Source organism: Vombatus ursinus, unplaced genomic scaffold, assembly GCF_900497805.2.
Source record: "Vombatus ursinus unplaced genomic scaffold, bare-nosed wombat genome assembly UNPS02006874.1, whole genome shotgun sequence".
In the NCBI taxonomy this organism is placed as follows: domain Eukaryota; kingdom Metazoa; phylum Chordata; class Mammalia; order Diprotodontia; family Vombatidae; genus Vombatus; species Vombatus ursinus.
Genome location: NW_020946652.1, coordinates 9839929 through 9856655, shown reverse-complemented (window position 1 = coordinate 9856655; position 16727 = coordinate 9839929). Strand labels below are relative to the sequence as shown.

Genomic DNA, 16727 nt, shown 5'->3' with positions numbered 1-16727 from the left:
TAAATATGAAACTTATTTAACAAAAAACAAACAAACCAAAGTAATAGGTGGAATTGACCTTTCAGCATTTATCATTTAATTTATTACTTGTCATAAGCCAGTAGAAGAATAAATTTTTTATATAATAACCAGCACTTCATTTTATTGACTGGTTAGGGAGCTAAAACAAAAAAAAAAAATGAATTTCTGTCCCAGAGCAGGAGGGTGTGTCCAATTCTCCTCCCATTTTCCACTTCATACATGTGTAAGCCTTTTCAGTTTTCTGTTTAAATCAGTTATGAGTAAGGTTCATGCTTCTTCTCAAACCATCTGCATGTATACAAACACATCCAAAGTGAGCCCATTCTCCTTTCAATAACTCTCCCTTCCTCTTATATTCCTAATGCTATCTGAGGCATCCTTCCAATAGGCAAGGCTCATAAACGAAGTGTCATGCATTCCCCATGACTCTCACAGATTCATACTTCCTACATCCATATTCAATCTGTTGCAAAGTTACACACATCTCTTACATGGACGCTTTTCTGTCTCAGCACTGTTACTCTCTTGGTTCCAACTCCAGTCACTTCATACCTGAGGCATTTCAGAGCCTGCTGGTTGGCCCAGCTGCCTCATCTCCCCCCAGTCCAGTCACTCCTCCACCCAGTTCTGAAGTTCATCTTCCTGAAGCTCTCACCTGACCATCTCCACCCACTCAACAACCTCCTATAGCTCCCCAGCAAAAAGATCCAATAAAAAATCCTCCCTAGGCTGCTAGAGCACTTTATCACCTCCCCCTCTCCCACTCTTCCAGTCTTCTTCCACCCTGTTTCCCCTCATATATGCTATAATCCAGCGGTACGGACCTCCTTTCTGTTCTGTGAATAGGACACTCTACCTCCGGACTCCATGGGTTTTTTTCACTATCCCTTTTACCTAGAAGACTCACCCTGGCTTCCCTGAAGCCCCAGCTAGAGCCCACCTTCTACACGAAGCCTTTCCCAGTCCTTCTTCCCTATAGGGCTTTCCCTCTTGCCCAGCTCCAATTTATCCTGTCCATAGTGGGTTTCTACAAAGTAGCTGGAGTGTCATCTGCCCTGCCAGACTGTGAGCTTCATGAGAGCCAGGGACGTGCTTTGTGTTTCTTTATGTCCCTGGTGCTTAGGACAGGGATTGGTATGCAGGTTACACTTAATAAATGTTTGTTGACTTGAAGAAAGTCTAAGAAAGAGCTAATATTGGACAACCTATCCCCTTTAGCATTTCCTGGAAAATTTCATGCTCCCAAATTCCAAATAATGACTTCTTATACAATCATAGATTTATCCCTAGAAGGTAGCTGAAAGGCCATGGAGTCCAACCCCCTCATTTTACAGATGGGGAAACTGAGGTGCCATGGTTCAGTAATTGGCCCAGGAAGCCACTGCTAAAAAACATCTGAAAAAGAATTCCAAGGCAGGTCTTCCAGCCCCCAAATCTAGCACTTTATCACAACATCTAGAATCCTCTTGTAATCACAGCTCTCATATACCTGCTTTCACCTCACTCACCTGGACAGCAGTTCTTCAGGCCTTCTTGCTCTGGCATCCACGGTGCTTCCCTTTGCTCAAAATAAGAGATCACATCTTCTCTGGGAACTGGAAGCCCTAAGCATGGGGAATCAGAAATAAGCATGGAGAGAAACTTCTATTTTAGTTCTCCTTAGGGAAAGGAGTGTGGATACAGAGCTGCTCCATTTTGAGAATCACTCCAGTACACTCACTCACAGGACTCTGTACTCACCTATCAGTGCTTGTAATGCAAGTAACCCAAAATAGGATGTGTTGTACAACGTGTTCTGAGAAACAGCCAAACCCTCTGCCCCCCATCCTGTTATGCTCCATTCTGGCAGAAATTCCTAACCCCTAAAACTGGGTAAAAACATTATTGTGCCAGATCAGCCTCTAGTCCCAGCAACAGGAAACTGAATAAATCATATTTTGTCCTGTCCCCGTGCCTGGCTCCTCACTCTCTGAAACTTATGTAAACCTTGTGTACTGTTCATTTGGGGAGTCTTTGCCTTTTCAGGCGAGATTCTCCTGCCGGCGAATTCCAGAAACTCTATTGCCCTAATTTTTTTTTCTCCTCCAGTCTGTTAGTCCTGCCAATGACAGGGGCGTGCCAGCAAAGAGCCCAGGATGATTCCCAGGACTCCTGCAGGATTTCCATAGCATTGATTTTGGGGGGTGTTGGGGAGAAGATCACGGAGCCAGTTTGGAGACAGAGAATTTGGTCTTGGTGCACCTTCTTCATAGAAGGATGGACTCATTATATAGTTTCCATTGTCTAGAAATCAGAGTCAGCTGATGGTGCAGTGGAGAGAGCATTGGGTCTGGAGCCAGGAATGCCCGAGTTCAAATCAGGCTTCAGACAGTTACCAGCTGTGTGCTCCTGGACAAGTCACTTAACCTCTGTTTACCTCAGTTTTTTCAACTCTCAAATGGGGACAATAACATCACCTAACATGGAAGGTTATGGTGAGGACAAAGTGGCATAATATTGTAAAGAAAGTACTTGGCCCAGCTACTGGCAAATAGCAGGTACACACAAATTCTTATTCCCTTCCCTTCCTTTCCCACTGTTTGCACTGGAATTTTAGGGCAACATGAAGAAGATTAAGGTTGAGCCTGCTACACTGGGCATATCTAAGAGCTGGGAGCTACAAATTGATACTTGTAGAAAGAAGAATATCCCCAAAACTAGATCCATCCCTGGGAGGAAGAGGCTGCAAGGAAAAGCTGATTCAGTTTTTAGAGATTTGGCAGCAAAATTCATGTCCAGGTAGAGGTTGGACTAAATGACCTCTGAGATCAGTTCCATGGCTAAGATGCTTCCACATTGGATTGGACCTTTGACCTGAAGCTACCCAGAAGTGGTAATAAGAGACAGCGTCAGGAGCAACAAAGGAAACCCTCAGGTTCCTATCACACAATTCAAAGCCCCTTTATAGGAAAACCAGAGAGAAGGAGGACCCTGTATCTTGGACACAGGAGACTAGCACTTTTCCTTTCTAGTAACTGATAAATGCTCCAAATCCTTCATAGTAGGGAATGAAGATATTCCATTTGATTGCTGACTCAGAGTTACCATGGCAAGTGTCCTTACCCAGGGAGAGTAGGTTCTGGGCATTCTCCAGCATGACCTCCTTGTACAACTCCTTCTGAGGATGGTTCAAGAGGCCCCACTCCTCCTGGGTGAAGTCCACAGCTACATCCTTGAATGTCACCGACTCCTAAGTCACCAAAAATCACAGGACAAAGACCTGAATGACACTTCAGAATAAATAGTCCAACCCTCATCAATTTACAGGAGGAAACTGAAGCACAGAGAAGGGATTTGCCCAAAGGTCATATCCTTTATGAGTTCCAGAGTCAACTCTTGAAACCACAATCAGTAAGAGCCTGATGGAATTTTAAGAAAAGCATTTTATATCATCAGTTGGAACGAAGCTGAGAAATGTCTTACTACAAAATGTGTGTCCCTGTGGAATTGGGGAAAGTTTGTGTTCTATCTGTGAGGTGTGTGGATCTGTGGAGGAGCAAGACAGAGGGTGATGGGAAATTTCTGCCTTCTCCGAACTGATCTAAGTGATATGTTCTAAAGAAAACTCTGTAAAGAGTTTGTGAGAAGCTCAAGAGCACAGAGTATACTGTGTGAAAAAAGTTTTATGTGATCACTTAAAAGAACCAGGTTAAAGGAAAGATCTAGTTTGTTTCCCAAGAGGTTGGAATAAAGTCTTAACTGGATGAAAACATGAAGACGAATCTAATGAGATCTTCATGAGAGTCTGGACTGCACTGAGTGGTATGAGATGGTTTCCATGCAAGTGAAGAAGAGTTATCTGTTGTTACAACTGAGGGCTGGAGGTCACTCTGGGGATGATGTGTGATGGCCAAAATAGCTTCTGCCTTTGTCTATGGCATATATTCCTTAGTTAAACTATCTGATTACAGTAAACAAAAGTAACTCTGAGAGAGAAAGGAGACTTCCTTCATTGATTAAAAAAGCAATATTTCATTAACTTGCATTTTGTTTGAGCTAAGTCACCTTTATGAGAAAAAAATGCTCTAACCATACTCCTAGAACTGTAGAAACTTGGGAGAACAAGAGCTAAGAGAATGAATCTATCATACAGGAGAGGCTGGCTAGGTCTGAGAAGAACCTGATACTTGAGAAGGATCATCTAGATTTCCAGCCTGCTACAGGTACAACATGGGCTTGGCCAATGGGCTTGGATTTTGGTGGTCTTCCATTTCATTTTTCTTCCATTTTCATCATATGTGGATGATTTACTTTATCAGAAATTATGTTTTTTAAAATTTATTCATTGTAAACAAATACAAAATGAGAAAATGAAAAAAAATTTCCATTTACACAAAACATGAGGATTCAATATAAAACAATAAAACAAAAAATACAAAACAATAAAACAATAAATTTCCATTTTCCCCAAACCTATGTAATAAATCCTACACTAGGGGGTGGGGAACCTGTGGCCTTCTAGGTCCTAGGTTCAAATTTTACAGAAGAAATCCTTTGTGAATTTAGTCAAAAGGCCACACTTAAGGCCTGAAGGCCACAGCTTCCCCACCCTTGTCCTACACATCGTTTTCAAAGCAACCCAGGTTTTCTGTGCTTCCTTCTAGATTTTCTTTCATTCTCTGCTGTGTACTTTTTATTTTTTTTTCTCCCTCCTTCTTCCCACCTCCAGCCCTAAAGAAGGTTACAGTTAAACATGAATATATACACATATACATGTATATATGACCCTACTATACATATTTCTTTTTATCAGTTCTTTCTCTGAAGGTAGATAGCATCTACCTTCACAAGTCCAAGTCCTTCCGTATTTTTCTAAATCAACCAGCTCATCATTTTCTACACCACACCCGTATTCCATCACAATCATATCCTATCTGAGAGATTGTCTATGAAAGTTTCCCCCCCAATTTTCTGCTTTTCTTCTAATCTTGGCTACATTGATTTTATTTATATAAGAAATCTTTAATCTAAAATACATTTATCCCTTCCACATTATGCCTTTCCCCATCGCGGTTCCAATATACTGTGAGTTGGCATGAGAAATTAAATGCAATTTTTGGGTGTTTTATAGAAACCAAAGATGATATACGAAGGCCAGCAGATGATACAGAAAAAGTTTGGAAACTCAGAAATGCATAAAATATGTGTATAGCATTGTATAACATCAACATATTTTATCTTTTAATGCCATAATAACTCAGACTTCTTTTCTGGTCCAAAGGGAGGGCCAAAAAATTTTATGTGGATTTTCAAGATTGAAAGGGCACTGCATGATGTGGAAATGGTCACTGGAATAGAAATTATCCATTTTACACTTCAACAAAGCTCTCGCCTTATAATATAATTTAATGTCTGGTACTGCTGAATTTCCTTCTTTTATATTTTCCTCCTTAGTTTCTTTGAAATTCTTGATCTTTTCCTTTTCCAAATGACTTTTGCTATTATTTTTCTAACTCAGTAAAACAATTCCCATGAACAATGAAGAGTTCTCCAATTATTTAAATCTGTCTTTATTTGTATAAAGAGTGTTTTATGTCTATGTTCATGTTCCTATGTCTGTTTTGGCAGGTATATACTCAGGTATTTTATATTCTCCTGACTTCAGGGCCGGTGCTCCATCCACTGCGACACCTAGCTGCCCTGGTTTATATTCTCTAGATATTTTAAATGGTCTAAGACGATATTGGTGACATATAGTGTAGTTTCCTTATTTTTCTCTTTCAATTAAATCTATTTTAGCTTTAGCTTTAACTGATTTAGATCAGGATTACTACTCCCGCTTTTTCTATGTAACGAATTCTACTTCAGCCCCTTACTGCATCTCTGTATCTCTCATTCTTATTGTGTTTCCTGAAAGCAACATATTGTTGAGTTCAGATTTTTAATCCATTTCCATTTTATGAGTAAATTCTTATCATTCACATTCAAAATTATAATTACTTGTTGTGTATTTCTCTCCATCCTATTTTTCTTTACTATCCTTCTCACCCTATTTACTCTATCCCTCCTCACTGGTCTAATTTACTCACACCCAATACCTTGCCCTACTATTCCTTAATCTACCTATCCCTCTAAGAGTCCCTCCCTTATCTTCTCCCTCACCTTGCCCCTTAATCTACCACTCTTTCTAAGAGTTTCTCCCTTATGCTCATAATGCTTATAATTCTTAATCTACACACCTTTCTAGAAGTTCTTCCGTTATCCCTTCCCATCCCCCTCTTATTTCTTTCTGAATCTAGAAGTATTTTATACCCTTCTAGATATATATATATGTTGCTCCCTCTTTAACTAATTTCAGATAACAGTAAGATTTCAGCACTACTCACCCACCCCTCTCTTGCTTCTTCTGTATAAATTCTTTCTTTCATGCCTCATATATGAAAAGTATGTACATGTATGTACTCCTTTCTATTTTTATTTTTTAGAATCACCCCATCATCCACAGCTCAGCCTAGGCCTTTCTTTCAAACTACCCAAATAATGATGACAGCTATAAGAGTACTGACAACATTTTCACATATAAGAAGTAAACAATTTGACCTTCTTGAGTCTATTATAATTGGCCTTTATGTTTACCTTATATTTCTCTTGGATCTTACATGTCAAATTTTCCATTTAGTTCAGCTCTTTTTGTCACATATTCCTGAAAGTCTTTTAATTCATCAAATATCTTTTTTTTTCATTCAGGACTATACTTTATTGGGTAAGTTACCCTTGGTCAAAGCTCCAGCTCTTTTGCTGTAAGAAATATAGTGCTCCAAGATGTATAGTTCTTCAACTTAGAAGCTGCTAGGTCTTGAGTAATCCTGATCGTAGCTCTAAGATTTTGAAATTTTTTTTCTTGTTGCTTGTAATATTTTTTCTTAATCTGGAAGCTTTGAAACTTGGGCTATGTTATTACTGTTATTCAGGTGGTGATCAGTAGATTTTTTCCCCCTATTTCTTCTTTACCTTCTTGTTCTAGAAGTTCAGGGCAATTTTTCTCAATAATTTCTTGTTATATTGTATCAAGATTCTTTTTTAATTGTAATTTTCAAGGAATCTGACTATTTTCATATTGTCTTTCCTCAACCTGTTCTTCAGGTCAGTTTTTTTTCTGATGTTTCAAATTCTCTTCTATGTGTTCATACTTTTGATGTTGGGAGAACTTAAAAGGATGTTAAAAAACAAGTAAGACAGATTGAGGAAAAATTAGTGAAAAAATAAGAGCAATTAAAAAAAAATCAGGAAAATTATGAAAAGAAAATCAACCCACTAGAAATAGAGAATCGGTGGCAGAAAGTACCTAGAGGGCAGAGCTTAGAATGGATACGTTGGAGGCTCTGACTCCATGAAGTACACAGAGAAAAAAAAAAGGGGACCAGATGATTAGAGGGGCCATGAATCAGAGACTGAGGGTCTAGGGAAAACAGAAAACAGAAAGAGAAGATGGACAATGAAGAAAGTGAGATAAACCCTTGTTGGAAAGGGGCAGACAAATCGATAAAATTAAAAAAAAACTAATGAAAAGGGTGAGTTGAAGGGGAAAAGAGGAAGGGGAATCTACATGAGTAACTGAGAAGAAAAAGGAAGGGTAAGAAATGTAGAATTTCTGAAGAAACTAGAATTAAAAGACTTATAGCATCTTCTAAATGGGACAACCAAGGAATATGCATATTTCTTCGCAATGTGAAACTTCTACAAAAATTAACCACTAGGGCACGCAAACTACTAAAAAGGCAGAAATAATCAGTACATCCTTTCATCCCATAATGAAATAAGAATAGGAATTGGTTCAGGGGACCACAAACAAAAGATACAAACCCAGATGGAGTCTTAACAATGACATATTAAATAATGACTGAGTCAAAGCACAAATCACAGAAAGGATAACTTTGTAAAAGAAAATGACAGTGATGAGACAATATACCAAAATTTCTGGGATTCAGCTAAAGCAGTCCTCAGGGGGAGAACATATCCTTACAATCACACCTTAAGAATACAGAAGAGAGGTTAAAGACTGGCTCAGTAAAATCTTGTTAACAAATCTTTTTCAACATCATAAAAACATCTACCTAAAACCAACACCAAGTATCACATGAAATAGGGATACATTAGAACCTTTATATAATTTATATATAATATATATAATAATAACAAAATACAAGAAGGAATAATTGAAAGAGAAATCCCATGCCAAATAAGTAAAATATGCATACACTATTTGGGAATCAACCTCCCAAAGCACACGAAAGAGTTTCATTGATTCAATTACAAAGCAGTCCTTAAAGAAACAAAGGACAACCTAAATAGCTGGGAGAATATTCAGTGCTCATGGCTAGGTTGTGCCAATATAATACAAATGACAATACTACCCAAAATATTTACTTTTAATGCTGTACTGATGTCAGGGGTGAAATTTACAAAAGGGTAAACTGAGGCAGTTCTCCAAGCAAGTTATCATTTACTAATAGGGGCAGGCAGCCTGAGAATAAAGGATGGGTCAAACGGCCCTGCCTCTGGCCAAAAGACCCCTAATTGAAGAAGCAACTCTTTTTTTAAGCATGGAAGAAAGAACAGAAATTCTATCATTGGTTAGCATCACAGAAATAATGGGTCACCATTGGTTACCTCAAAGAAGATAGATATAGCCCCCACATCCCATGAAGACCAACCCCCTTTATCTCTAAGGAATGCTTTGGTTAATTTATGGGCCCTAGATGCACTGTAAGGTAGCTGATGAGGACCCAGGTGTGGGAGACTTAACTGGCTATGGGGGGAGGGGGATTAGACATCTAAATTGTTAAAGATGGGACAAGGTCTTCTCAAGGATCCAAACCTTGCAGGAAATGCTGAGATAATGTTTTCTGAGAGCACTGGGAAGAGATTTTCTTTAATTAATGAACTTAAGCCTTGAGAATATGAGAAAGGATTCATTTAAGGATCCCTACTCCATTCCAATCGGTTTTAATCGGTTCAATATGATTCCTAAGGGCTGATAATAGTTATTAAGTGTTATACTAATTAGAGATAACTTGATATGATAAATTCTTATAGTAAGCCTTATAAACTTTCATCTAAAATTCACCACTTGTTTACCAATTATGAAGCTCACTTGCTCAACCACATGAATGCTGACAAAGATATCTCTATCCCGTTTTGCTCAAATTCCATGTCCAGCCTATGGGGGGGGGGGGCGGCTGGTGTGATATGGAAAGTCCCCCAATTTGCCTTGGTATCTTTATACTACCTGTCCCACCTCTTCTTGCCCAACATGAGGAGGAACCTATTTATAATTAGTTAGCCATTGGAGATAGCCCATGCTTCACCCAACTTGTGACTCCCTGCTCATATGTATTTTTTTGGGAGGGGAGGGAGAGTGGTGCATCATTTTTGGCATTTAAAAACAAGGTCTACTGACTGATGGGATTTTGTATTTTACTTTGCCTCTCTAGAAGTTTCTGGATATCAAACCTTATAAAACTAGGTTCTGGGGACCAGAGGCATCTTAGATCATGAATAAGATCTGAGATCTATTTCATTGGACGGTGCAATGGACCCTTTAATAAAGTTGGCATGAAGCTCTGCCTCAGTTTCTTTTATTGTAGGTTGGGCAATTTTGAACCCCACAAGGGACACCGAGACTGAACTTTTGCCCACGTGAGCTTCTCTCAGAGACAAAGAGAAAGCTTTTTGGTTTGTCACAGAGAATACAGAGTATGGTTCTCGAATAAAATCAAATAAAAAATACAAGATGGAGAATGAATTCCCTAATCAAATTATGAAGGGGATGTTTTAAAGAGCTAAGTAAAATCATAACAAAATTCATTTGGAAAAACCCAAGATCTACAATATTAAGGGAAACGATGAACAGAAGTGAAAACATGGGGGAAACAGCTCTAGCAGACCTCAAACTACATTATTTAGCAGCAGTCACCAAAGCCATCTGGTATTGGTAAATAGACAAATCAATGGGAAAAGAAATAGATAAACTGGAAACCAAAAAATCACAGAAGTGACAAATAAAATTAAAAGTTTGTTCTTTGAGACTACCCTCAGTTAATCCCATTACGAAGAAGAGAACAGAAAATCAATCAAAATACCAAATGAGAAAGGTAAAAATCATAGAAAAGCCAGAAGAACTAAAAAGGACAATCAGAATGTTCTGCACAATTTTATGCTAAAGAAACTGAGAACACAAAAGAAATAACAAAAACAGGACATGCTCCAGCTATCAGAAGACCAGAGAGATGCTGAGTAACCTGATCTCAGAAAAGGAAATAGACTGGAATGCAAAAGAAGCAAAGGAGAAAAATCTCCAGGTCTTGAGATTCCTAGAAGAATTCAATCAGATTTGGAAAGAAAAGTTAGGACCCACATTTCACACATAATTGTCCCAAATAAGAAAATATCCCACTAAGACAAACACAGACCTAAGACCTAAACCAGGGATAGTCAAAACACAAAAAGAAAACTCCAAGCCAACCTCACCAATGAACACCACCCCCAATTTGTAAACCAGATCCTATCAAAACAACCATATGTGAAATCTGTGGAGACTTTCCAGGGCCAAGATAGTAGAGCAAGGAAGGAACCCTCTGAAGCCCTCCAAATCCTCCTCCAAACAACTAGAAAAGTGCCTCAGACTTGGTATAGGTGCAGGGAAGCAGCTTACCAGCCCAGCAAGGGGGCAAGGTGCAGGAGCAGCAGCAGCAGCCAGCCTCACAGCAGGGGGCCTGCAGCAAGGCGCTCCCAGGGTAAATTAAGAGTCAGTGCACCCCAGTGACAATGCCTTGACCCCATTGCTAACCAGGAGCAAAGCCTGGTCCAGTGGCTGGCCGACATCAAGACCCCAACCCTGGGACCTACCAGTCAAGAGACCCTGTTTCCACAGCAACCCAGTAGCTGGGCCCCACCCCTCCTGGCAGATCAGCAACAAAATTATTCTTTCAGGCCAGGTTAGAAGAGAGGCCCTGTTTCCATAGCAGCAACCCAGCAGCAAGGCCCCACCCCTCGGGCAGATCAGCAGCAAGATCCCTCTTCCAGGGCATGATAGCAGAGTCACTGTTTCCATAGCAATCCAGCAGCAGGGTCCCACCTCTGGGGCAGACAGGTACAACAAGATTCTTCCTCCAGGGCCAGCCACCAGAAAGGCTGTTACCATAGCAACCGAACAGCAAGGCCCTATCCCTGGGGCAGCTAAACTCCACACTCATGGAAAGCCAACAGGGAGGTTCCCACCTCCCAGTACAGTGAAAACAGGTTGCTAAGCCCTGTGAAAGTCAACAGTAAGGCCCAAAGACCCAGCACAAAAAGCATGGGACAGTACAGGACCAGAGCCCAACTCTCACATAAAAATACCAAGTCACAAAAAAGAGAGAAAAAAATGAGCAAAAACAAACAAACAAACAAACAAACAAAAGAATGGACTACATAAAGTTACTATGGTGATGGAGGATCAGGACATAAACTTAGAAGAAGATAATAATGTAAAAATGGCTACATGTGAAGCCTCAAAGAAAAATGTACGTTAGTTTCAGGCCTAAAAGGAATTCCAGGAAGAGCTTAAAAAGGACTTTAAAAGACAAATTAGAGAAGTAGAAGAAAAATTGGCAAAAGAGATGAGAGTAGTGTAAGAGAATCATGGAGGAAAAGTCAATAGTATGGGAAAAGATACAAAAATTTACAGAAGAAGCTAACTCCCTAAAAAATAGAATTGGCCAAATAGAAAAGTACAAAAGGTCACTGAAGAAAATAATTCCTTAATAATAAAAATTGAGCAAGTGGAAGCTAATGACTCTATGAGGCATCAAGATACAATAAAACAAAATCAAAAAAGAAAAAAAAAGAAGTAAATGTGAAATTTCTCATTGGCAAAACACTTGTTATAGGAAACAGATCTAGGAGAAATGATATAAAAACTACTGGACTACCTGAAAGTCATGATCAAAAGAAAGGAAAAAAAAAAGTCTGGACAACATCTTTCAAGAAATTATCAAAGAAAACTGCATTGATATATTAGAACCAGAGAGCAAAATAGAAATTGAAAGAATCCACTGATCACCTCCTGAAAGACATCCCCAAATGAAAACTCCCAGGAACATCATAGCCAAATTCCAGAGCTCACAGATCAAGGAGAAAGTATTATAAGCAGCTAAAAAGAAAATTCAAATATCCTAGAACTACAGTCAAGATTACACAGATTTGGCAGCTTCCATGTTAAAGAACTGGAACGCCTGGAATGTGATAAACCAGAAGAAAAAGGAGTTAGGATTACAACCAAGAAGCACCAATCCAGCAAAACTGAATTTAATCTTTCAGGGGATATTTAACAAAATAGAGGACTTTCAAGCCTTCCTAACTAAAAGATTAGAGCTGAACAAAAAATTTGACTTCCAAATACAAGACTCAAGGTAAACATAAAAAGGTAAAAAGAAAACAAGAAAGAGAAACATAAGAAATTCAATAAGGTTAAACTGTTTATATTTTTTGTATAGTATGATAATATTTGTAACTCTTAAGAACCCTACTAGTGTAAGAGCAATTAGAAGGAGTACATGTAGAGAAATGGTGTGGATATAGGTGCCTCTGCTGGGATGATATCTCAAAAAACAAAATAGAGGGGTAACAAAGAAAACTGCACTGGAAGAAAAAGGGAGAGATTGAATGGGGTAAATTATCCCACCGAAAAGAGGCATGAAAGAGCTATTATAATGGAAGGGAAGATGGGAGGATGGCAAGCAAAGCTTAAACTTTGGCTTCAACATTGGCTCAAAGAGAGAATAACACACTCAGTTGGACACAGAAATCTATTTTACCCTATAAGGAAGTAAAAAGGGTTGGGGATAACAGAATGGGGAGGGTAGATTGGGGAAGGTGGTGATAGAGAAGGAAAACATTTGTAAGGAGGGAAAGGGTTGGGGGGCTAAGAAGGAAGGGATAAACAAGTGAAAAACTGCATGGAGGGAAACACACAGTTAGTTAGCATAACTATAAATGTGAATGGGATGAACTCACCCATAAAATGGAAGCAGATACAGTGGATTAAAAACCAGAATCCTACAATGTGTTGTTTACAAGAAATACATTTGAGCAGAGAGATACACACAAGGTAAAGGTAAGGGGCTGGAGCAGGATCTATTATGCTTCAGCTGTATCAAAGAAAGCAGGGGTAGCAATCGTGATATCAAACAAAGCCAAAGCAAAAATAGATATAAAAGATATAAGGAAGGAAACTGTATCTTGCTGAAAGATACCATAGACAATGAAGTCATATCAATACTAAACATACATGCACCGAATGATATAGCATCTAAATTTCTGAAGGAGAATTTGAATGAGTTACACAAGGAAATAGATAATAAAACTATACTGGGGGGACCTCAACTTTCCCCTCTCAGAACTAGATAAATCTAACCAAAAAATAAACAAGAAAGGAGTTAAGGAGGTGAATACAATTCTGGAAAAGTTAGATATGATAGATTTCTGGAGAAAACTGAATGGGAATAGAAGGGAATATACCTTTTTCTCAGCAGTACATGGTACATACACAAAAACTGACTGTGTTTTAGGACATAAAAACCTCACAATCAAATGCAGAAAAGCCAAAATAGTAAACACATCCTTTTTAGATCATCATGCAAGAAAAATTACATTCAATAATGGACAATGGAAAAAGAGATTAAAAATTAATTGGAAACTAAATAACCCCAAAAAACAAGTGGGTCAAAGAACAAATCATAGAAAGAATCCATAATTTCATTGAAGAAAATGACAACATTATGACATTTGTGGAACAGAATGTGTGTTGCCCTTTGAGTGAATACAAAAGTGGCAGTGAATCTGCCTGGCTGCATCCCGAGCTGCCTTATTCAGCCTGTCACCAGCAAGGACCCTGACAATTCTTATAACAGGATCAAATGAGTCACAATGTCTAAGGTGCATAAGGTAGCAAATAATAGGCACATATAACCAGGCTCAACCCCCTTTCCAGCCTTCCTACATCTCACTCCCCCTCCTCCTCTGACCCAGGGACGCTGGCCTCTTGACTGACCCTTGACCAGTACCCCTATCTCCTGACTCTGTAGGTTTTCCAAGGGCTGTCTCCCATGTTTGGAAAGTTGTACTTCCTCATCCTGGCCTCTGGACTTCCTTCAAGTCTCAGCTAATATCTCACCTTCTGAAAAAGCGATTTTTTCCTTGTCTCTGTAACTGTTAGAGCCTTCCCTCTGAGATCACATCCCACCTACCCTGTACAGAGCTTGTTTGGACTCAGCTGCTGACATGTAGCCTTCCCCATTAGACTAGGATCCCCCTGAGGGCAGGAACCGGTTTTTCCTTCCTTTGTATCCAGGGAAGTTTTGAACAGTGCCTGGCACAGAGTAGGGCCTTTCTAAATGCTTATTGACTGAACTTAATTGGTAAAGGAGAGGGATTTGGAGGGACCTGGGAAGGCCTGTGTGAGCTGAGGCAGGAGGACATGAGCAGCACCAGGAGTACAATGCCTGCTCTGATGACAGCACAGCAAAGAGCAGACGCTGGGGAGCCTTCAGGCCTCTCTGCTCCAGGCCTGTCCAGACAAGACTTGGGGTGAAAGGTTTCCTGGACTTTGAGTGGCTATAAGAGAGAGCTTGGCCACAAGAAACTGGGAGGAGGGGGAGAGGCTGTGTGCAGGGGGAGGGGTGCTAGGCAGGCACAAGGAGAGCAAAGACATGGTCCCTATGGAAAAGAGAGTAAGGAGTGAAGTGGTCATCCTTGTGAGTCAGGTGTGATGAGGGGAACTTAAAAACAAACAAGGGAGGGCAGCAACTGGGGGGAGGGGGTTAGTGCTCCAGATCCCAGGATGCCAATGAATCAGTTTGAAACAGAGAAGTAGAGAGCAGGGCAGGCTGGTTACTGCTGTATTGACTTCACACCCATGTTTTATAAAGGAACGATCCACAAGGAAGGCGTTGCCAGCTTGATGGACAATCCTATGGAAATGGCCTGAACTGCTAATGCTGGTCAAGTATGTGGATGGTCTGCACTCACCTGGGGTGAGGGGCTGTGGCTCCCAGGGGCCATTCCCTCTGGCTCCAGGTTCCCTGCTTCGGGCCAGTCCTTGGTCCTCTGCAGACTGAGCTGGGGAGGGAGAAGGGTCCTGGAGGGGGAGAGGTCTTTGCCTTCTCTTCCTAGGCAGGAGGCTGACCCACAGGGATTACAAAGGCCCTGGCCTTTCACAGGAAAGACTCTAACCTACAGAGGGAAGGAAGGAGCATAGGGATCAGGCTTGGAAATGAAGATGGTCTGAAGAGGAAGCCTACTTCCCTCCCTCTCTTTTGCCCCCTCCCCATCCTCCTCCACATAGGGCTTTGGGATGTGCCAGGAGGCACATGGGGCTTTGGGATCCCAGGTGGGATGAGACCAGTCAGAGCCCAATGACCCCTGAGTCAGAGCTCTCCCTCCAACTGGTCCTCTGCCTAACTAACATACACATATTATCTAGACAACGGACTGACTGCTTGATCTAGGAGGGAGGGAAGCCAGGGAAGACTGAGGATGGGATGAGGGGTGGGAGGGCTCTGGAATAGAGCCTCCAAGGAATGACCAGGGGAAGCCAGAGACTGGGAGACAAAACCTAGTCTGGGATTCAGCCCTGAGGGCTCCAAAAGAAGTGGCGGCAGAGAATCAGGAGAAGCTCCTCTAGTAAGAGGAACCGAGATACGGTCTGGGAGGTGAGACATTCTAATACAGCTCATGGCAGGGAGGTCGGGGCACCAGTGACAGAAATGTTGCAGCTGGACAGCTGAGCCTGGGAAAGCAGGAAGACTGTGTGCTGAGGTCTAACTAGGAGCCAGGGAGGACTCCTGGGGACCTCCTTGGAATCCCTATAGGAAAAGTGGAGGCAAGGAGCCACACGCCAGGGATCTGATAGGGAAACAACCCAAGAGCTGCAGGTCCAGCTAAGGCGGGGGGTGGGGCAGGCAGGCAAGACCTTTGGTTCTTGCATCAAAGGTGGGGTCCTTGGGACAGGAAGGCAGGACTCATGGATCATAAGGGAGGGGCAGGGAGATCGGACACATGGGTCCTGATAGGAAGGCTGAAAGCAGGACTTCTGGATCCCTATGGGTAAAGTCTGAAGTTTGTGACCCAATGGGAAACCTGGGGAGTGCGACCCTGGACGTCTGGGAAGTGACTAGAAGTCTGGAAAAGAGACAGGGGGCAGGGAGCTCTTCCAGTGGTCAGGGAGGGAGGGAGGCATGCTCCGGGCAGACCTACAGGACACTCCCATGAGGTCAGATGAGGAGGATGAGACCTAAAGACACAGGGGGTGTACGGGGGAGGGGGAAAAGGGGGGAAGGGGCGCTGGTTCAGACCTACCTAGGACTTGCAGCCACAGAACGATCTCAGCTCCAGGCAAGGAAGAGTGATCTAAGCTACAAGGGAAGAAGGCAAAGAGATCTCAGCTCCCAGAGTTCCTGCTCTGAGCCTGCCCACTCTGGGAGGATCCTCCCAGTCTCCAGAGCCCCACCATGCCCAGCCCCTGAGGCCCCTAGGATGGGCCTTTTCCTCCAATCACTCTCTGGGCCAGGAGCTCAGGACCCTGCCTACCTCTCCTCCCCAAGCCCTGCCCTCCTTCACGTGGAGTGCCTTGGCCCCTGGAATAACGCCCTCTTCCGCCCTAGACTCCTCCCAGGCTTCCAAACTCC

At 41.5% G+C, this 16727-nt stretch overlaps 1 protein-coding gene across 1 annotated transcript; it reads right to left on the bottom strand.

Moving 5' to 3' along the window:
- Window positions 1–232: 232 nt before the first annotated feature.
- Window positions 233–16483, bottom strand: LOC114033289 (zinc finger protein 74-like). The gene is made up of 5 exons (XM_027848740.1): window positions 16399–16483; window positions 15070–15273; window positions 3124–3250; window positions 1530–1625; window positions 233–309 (listed from the first exon to the last, which is right to left on the bottom strand). The coding sequence occupies exons 2-5, from the start codon at window positions 15100–15102 to the stop codon at window positions 272–274; spliced, it is 294 nt and encodes a 97-aa protein (XP_027704541.1). The 5' UTR covers window positions 15103–15273; window positions 16399–16483; the 3' UTR covers window positions 233–271.
- Window positions 16484–16727: the final 244 nt, after the last annotated feature.